This window comes from Cucumis melo, chromosome 2 (genome assembly GCF_025177605.1).
Source record: "Cucumis melo cultivar AY chromosome 2, USDA_Cmelo_AY_1.0, whole genome shotgun sequence".
Lineage (NCBI taxonomy): Eukaryota > Viridiplantae > Streptophyta > Magnoliopsida > Cucurbitales > Cucurbitaceae > Cucumis > Cucumis melo.
In genome coordinates this window covers 4,396,386-4,403,194 of record NC_066858.1, presented here as the reverse complement: position 1 = coordinate 4,403,194, position 6,809 = coordinate 4,396,386, and the positions used below count along the sequence as shown (strand labels likewise).

The 6,809-nt window shown below is 30.6% G+C and overlaps 1 protein-coding gene across 1 annotated transcript; it reads left to right on the top strand.

Moving 5' to 3' along the window:
• The first annotated feature begins 2,596 nt into the window (after positions 1-2,596).
• On the top strand, positions 2,597-5,793 carry LOC103492546 (protein NRT1/ PTR FAMILY 7.1). The gene is made up of 6 exons (XM_017045473.2): positions 2,597-2,929; positions 3,147-3,181; positions 3,299-3,449; positions 3,784-4,001; positions 4,104-4,663; positions 4,764-5,793. The coding sequence occupies exons 2-6, from the start codon at positions 3,155-3,157 to the stop codon at positions 5,644-5,646; spliced, it is 1,839 nt and encodes a 612-aa protein (XP_016900962.2). The 5' UTR covers positions 2,597-2,929; positions 3,147-3,154; the 3' UTR covers positions 5,647-5,793.
• The last annotated feature ends 1,016 nt before the right edge of the window (positions 5,794-6,809 follow it).

The following is a 6,809-nucleotide window of genomic DNA, read 5'->3' as shown; positions in this document are numbered from 1 at the left end:
AAAAATGCTATAGATAACAATTTTTTTCTTTAAAAAAATTGAAAGTAAACTAGTATTGGACATAAATTTAAGCTTGATTGATTTTATAAAAACTAAAATTGAGACTTAAAAAATTTGTACAAATCCATAAGTAGTATATTTATTTATATTTTAACCAAAATTAAAAAAAAAAAACAAAATTGAAGTAATTAAAAAAAATCAACTATCAAAATTGTATTTTAACCAAAGTTAAAAAAAAAAAAAATTAAAGACAACATCAGCTGGACAAAGCTAGTTAACCGTTAATCGAATAAAGTAGTTATCTCTTTTTTTTTTTGGGGTTTTTTTTCTAGACTAATAAAAGAAAATACAAACTATTTGATTTTGGTGTAAATAATTTGTCTATTTTTGTTATTTTTTACAATTTTTCTATTTTTTCTTAATTCATTCTTTTTTAACATAAAAACAAATAGAGTTCGTGTCTTTAAATAGAGTGGTCCTCAATATTAAATATTTACAAATGTTTTTCTTTAATATTTTTTATGAATGCTTTTAGAATATAAAATTGTCATTTATTTAATCTAAAATGAATAAAGATTTAATAACAATATCTAAAACTTACTTTGGAAAAACAACTTAATTATTAGTATAAATAAAATTTTTAATTTTTTTAATTACATAAATATCGATCAATCTATAGTTACATTATTATGATTTAGAAGTTTTACATTATGATCAATATATAGTACTCCTTTTGATATACACTATTGTGGTAGAAACTTACAACAAAAAGAAAATTGTTCAAAGAGTTAAAATTTTAAAAATTGAAATGTAAATTCTACCATAAATGTAAATCATAGCCATGGAGATTTAACTTTACGTATAACCATAAAATTAAAATTGATCGATGTTTCTATCAATATTTTCACACGTTAAAATTAGCCTTCCATTATTTTATAAAAAAAATTATAAAATAAGAAAACATACTTAACAAACAAAAAAATTGACACACTATTTATTACACCCGATTTTTGTATGAAGTGTAAATATTTTGTCAAATGTTTTATTTTTGACAATTTTTCTAAAATATAAATAATATAAATATATATTTTTTAATTCATTTATTTACAAAATAGAGCAAAATCTATCGAATCCTCAATAATATTTTTTTGCTATATCTTGTAAAATAATTTAATTTCAATTTTTTGATATCCATAAAAAATTCTCTTTTTAATATGTATATATGTGGGAAATTATTTTATATGAAAAAATTTCTAAAATTATTTACAAATACATCAAATAATTTATATGTACTTGTAATTAATTTTAGAAACTTTTTTTATTTAAAATAATTTAAATAAAATTATTTATAATTATAATAAAATATCACAATTAAGATAGAAGATAACGTAGTATATATGTCTACAATGATGGAGAGAGATAAATAAGAATCTATTTATAATAGTTGAAAACCATAACATAGATAGAAGAGTAAAATCAATTAGAATAACTTCTAATGGATAATTTAGAAAACAAAAAATATAGTTGGTAAAAGTTAATTTAAAATTAGAACAACCTTCGACATATATATATATATATATGTATGTTTGAAACGATTAAAATATAGTTATATTAGAAAATGCTAAACTTTTGAAGGCAACTAAAATAATTTTATTATTAATTTTTCATAAAAAAATTATGAAAGTTATATCAAATGACAAAACTCTTTAATACCGTTTAAGTTAAATAAACCCTAAACTTTTAAATAAACTCTCAAAATTAACCCAAACTCTAAATAAACCATTTCTAAACCAAAATTAAGAATACAAAAATAAAACATAATTTTGATTAAGATGAGATTAAAAAGCTACTATACAAAAATAATGTAAACAAAATACGAGAGAGAAAAGTCCTTCCATGCATTTTCAAATATATAGAAAAATTTGAGAAAATCTATGGAATTATCTATTTAAGTTTTTTTTTCTAATAGATGAAATTTCAAGAAAATAAAACCCTTTTTATAGAAAAGGTTAAAAAAATAATAAAAACAAGAACTTTTTTAAAAAATAAAGTATTTACATTATATAGAACAATTTCGAAAATGGAAAAAGCTATACGTAAAATAATACTAAAAATGCACTATCAACAAGTAAGAAATCGATAAGTACAAATGAAGACAATAAAAAATAGAATAGAAAAAGATGGAAGGACAAAGCTCCATTCTTACCCGAACCATAAGTATTCAGAAAGTTTTCCTCAAAACAACAAACACGTAGGCTTTTTTTTTCCTTTTTTTCTTTTTTGAAGCACTTCGGCCATTTATTTTCCTTCAAGTATGTGGACACAAATCTTCTAAAAAAAAGATCGAAAAATATATTATTATTTATAATATATAAACATTATTTTTCTCATTTTCTATTTTCCCAATATTTTGAATTAAAAGTAAAAAAAACCAAGTCAAATATTATTTTTAAAAATGCGACAAATGAGGAAATTTATTAGGGTTCAAATCAACAAAATAATCCTATTAATTTGGATCTTCTTCAACAGCAATTTTTCATTATACATATAAATATATCTTTGCAAAGCAAAAAAATTCACCAACAAAAAACTCAGAAACCTTTCTACTCTCTTTTTCCCAGAAAAGAAAAGTCAGCCATTAGAACTTCAATTGTTCCAAGTGTTGAGCTCACCAATTACTATTCTCATTATCATCATCATCATCATCGAGCATATAATTAAAGAATCATCATTTGTTCAAACAATCATTCCTTTTACCATAAATGACAAAAGTGTTGGATGGTTCTTTTGGTTTTTGGGCAAATCCACGACTGATTTCTCAATCTGAATTATCTCTTTTTCCCGTCGGATCCTCCTCACCGTCACCGGAGTCGTCTTCCGCTACCATTCCCGAACAAGTCACTCTTGCCCTAATCAAGTTTCGCAAAAAGTTAGGACCTCTCCTCATATAATCATTTACTTCAATTATAAAAACTTGTTAAATCTTGGTTATATCTAATTTTTCAAAGTGATTTTGCTTTGAAAAATAGTATAATGTTCGTCGATTAATTTAATTTTTTTTAGTTCATTTTAAATCTTAATTATTATATCTATCTAACTTGCATTATCTTAAATTTGATTTGATTTTTTTCTTTTTTCTTTTTCAGAGTTTAAAATGGAATCTGGAAGAGAGATTATTGCGGTAAAGATAATATATTTTAGAAGATTAGATATATTAAATTGTTTTATTTTTTGTTTAAGTTACTATTTATTAAAATATTAATTTGAAAATATATAAATGAATAAATGAATTTAATAGATTGCTGAAGTAGTTAGCTTGAGAGAAGAAGAAGCTGTGAATAATGAAGATAGGAATCAAAATGAAGAGCCAAAAGCAGTTTCTAAGTTTAAGGAAAGACCCAATGCTTCCAAGAATGTTGGAGGATGGAAACTTGCAAGCCTATTATTAGGTATTTATTATTTTCCTCTTTTTTTGTTAATTAATTAATTGTTTTCTTTTTATTATTTTCATTTTCTATTTTATTTAATATAATCCTAATCGGTTTAGAGTTTAGAATTTTAATTTTTTTACAATGTATTTTTTGTTTTTAAAAACATAAAAATAAAAATAATCACGAACCAAAAGGGTCTAATATTGTGAAATTTTTTGAGAGCAAAAGATTTAAAAGTTATTTTTGTTTAATGTCATAAGAGAAAAAAATGAAAATGGATTGATGATATATATATATATATATATATATATATATATATATATATATATATATATATATATGTTTTGTGTAGTTAACCAAGCTTTGGCAACCCTAGCTTTCTTTGGAGTTGCAGTAAACTTGGTGTTGTTCTTAACAAGAGTTCTTGACCAAGAGAGTGCCACTGCTGCCAATGGCGTTAGCAAGTGGACTGGCACCGTCTACCTTTTTTCCCTCGTCGGTGCCTTCATTAGTGACTCTTATTGGGGTCGCTATGTTACTTGTGCTGTTTTTCAACTCATCTTTGTATTTGTAAGTATCTTCTTTCTTGTTTACTTTTCACTAATTATTATATGAATCTCTCTCTCTCATAAACTGTCAGTTGAGCTTTATGTTCTCAAATCAAACGTGTAGGGTTTGGGGCTATTATCCCTGACATCGGGGATGTTTCTCTTAAAGCCCAGGGGGTGCGGTAATGGCACACTAGATTGCATGCCCACATCTACAATCGGCGTAGCAATCTTCTACCTCTCTATCTACATGATTGCATTTGGCTATGGCGGGCATCAACCCACACTCGCCACATTTGGTGCTGACCAATTTGATGACTCCATTCCTAAATACGTCAACGCCAAGGGTGCCTTCTTCTCTTACTTCTACTTTGCTCTCAATTTCGGTTCCCTCTTCTCCAACACCATTCTTGTCTATTTTGAGGATTCCGGCCACTGGACTGCAGGATTTTATGTGTCCTTCGGCTCTGCTGTACTAGCCTTGATTTTGTACTTACTTGGCACCAAACGTTACCGTTATTTGAAGCCTTGTGGGAACCCTTTGCCGCGTGTGGCTCAAGTGTTTATGGCTGCTATCAAGAAGTCGAAGGTGGTGCCTGCAAATGGAGATGAACTTTACGAGGTTGATGGCCCTGAGTCTGCCATTAAAGGCAGCCGTAAGATTCTTCATAGCAATGGTTGTAGGTGAGTGTTCTTTAATTAGGTTTTGATTAAAATCGAAATTTCTTATTTGTTGAGATTTCTCTAATGCCTATATCTTTCAACTTCTTCTACTGAATTTTAGGTTTTTAGACAAGGCGGCAACGATTATAGATGAAGATACGAAAGAATCAAAGAATCCATGGAATCTCTGCACAGTAACTCAAGTCGAAGAAGCAAAATGTCTCATCAGAATGCTTCCAATTTGGGTTTGCACCATCATGTACTCCGTCGTCTTTGCTCAAATGGCATCTTTGTTCGTCCAACAGGGAGATGTAATGAACTCCACTATCGTCGGTGGATTCCACCTCCCAGCAGCAAGTATGTCCGCCTTTGACATCTTAAGCGTCCTCGTAAGCACCGGCCTGTACCGCCAAATCCTCGTCCCTCTTGCTGGTCGATTTAGTGGAAACCCTAAAGGTCTAACAGAGCTTCAAAGAATGGGGACTGGCCTTGTAATTGCGATGTTAGCCATGATAGCTGCTGCTGCGACCGAGATTGAGAGGTTAAAGCACGTTGTTCCGGGACAAAAGCATAGTTCTCTAAGCATATTTTGGCAAATTCCTCAGTACATTCTGGTAGGTTGCTCCGAGGTTTTCATGTATGTAGGACAACTGGAGTTCTTCAACTCTCAATCACCTGACGGAATAAAAAGTTTGGGAAGTTCGTTGTGTATGGCATCCATTTCGCTTGGAAATTTTGGGAGTAGCTTGTTGGTGTATATGGTTATGGCGATCACAAGGAAAGGAGAAAGCCCTGGATGGATTCCGGATGACTTAAATGAGGGTCATATGGACAGATTTTACTTTCTAATTGCAGCTCTTACGGCCATTGATTTCTTGATCTATTTGTATGGAGCAAAATGGTACAAGTTTATTCAGATCGATGACATTGCAGTAGAACCGAGCAATAACTCCATGGGTGTCCAACGGAAGGAGGAAGAAGATGAAATTCTTGATAGAGTATGATTAGTTAGTCCAAATAATTATTCTGATTTTATTACAAAAATAACAATGGTGATATGTTGATTAGATTAGGCAATTTGAGAACTAATATCATAGCTGGTAATTATTATGTTAAGAGATGGAATAAATAATGTAGTTGTCATTATGTTAGATTATTTATGTTTAATTGTTTTTACTTTTTTAGTACTCATTCTATTTTGAAGTTTTAACTTAGATAATACGATTAATTTTCATAAATATAAGAAAATATCAAAATAATTACGATTTCTTAGTTGACGATCTAAACGGTCTTGGTTGACGATCGCGTGGCTGGTTGATATTACCTATATGATCGTGTTTCCTACCACCTGATTAATCATGGTATATTTTTTTATTATGGGCTTGTGGGGTATACGCGATCCAGATCGTAATTAAAAGAAGAATTACACAATTAACACCTATCAAAATCATAATTTTTCCCTAAAATCCAATCATCCGCTCCTTCAAACCCTTATATATCACAAACCTCAAGGTAAGACAGAGGCAGTGACAGTGCACAAATTGAGCCAAAAGACGACATGCAAAGAAGAACTGAGTGTGGCTCGGTAGAACTCAGTGTGCGCAGCTCAGATCTGGCTAAGACAGAGACAAAGTGGCTTGGATCTGGGCGTGCAAAATGGATGGGCTCGATCGGAGGACGGAACAGAGAAGCTATGATGGAACTGAGCTAAGGATGACTTGATTGATGGTCGACGGGAAGCTAGCGAGCACTACAAGAGACGGGGGACTCTCGACGCACAGCAACGTCAGAAGAAGCGAGAAGTTGGGAAACGATATCCGGACGTCGTTTACTATGTTGAGACACGTCAGAAGAAACACGTTGGGAATCCTACCATGATTTCTTGGTAGGAAACAAGGCGTCGGGAATAACTCTCCCGAAGCACATTTTGCCGACGCATCTCACCGCATCGATAATAACTATCCCAACGCCCTTATGCCGACGCATGTCATGGCGTTGGGAATTACATCTCCCGACGTTTCCTTATCCGGCGTTGGACATGCGTTGGGAGAACTATCCCCGACGTGTTGTGTACATCCTATTTCCGACGTTATGTTGCGTTGGGAATTTCTTTTTATATGTAATTTTTTAAATATGTAATTTTAATTGTTTTTCCTAAAACATTTTG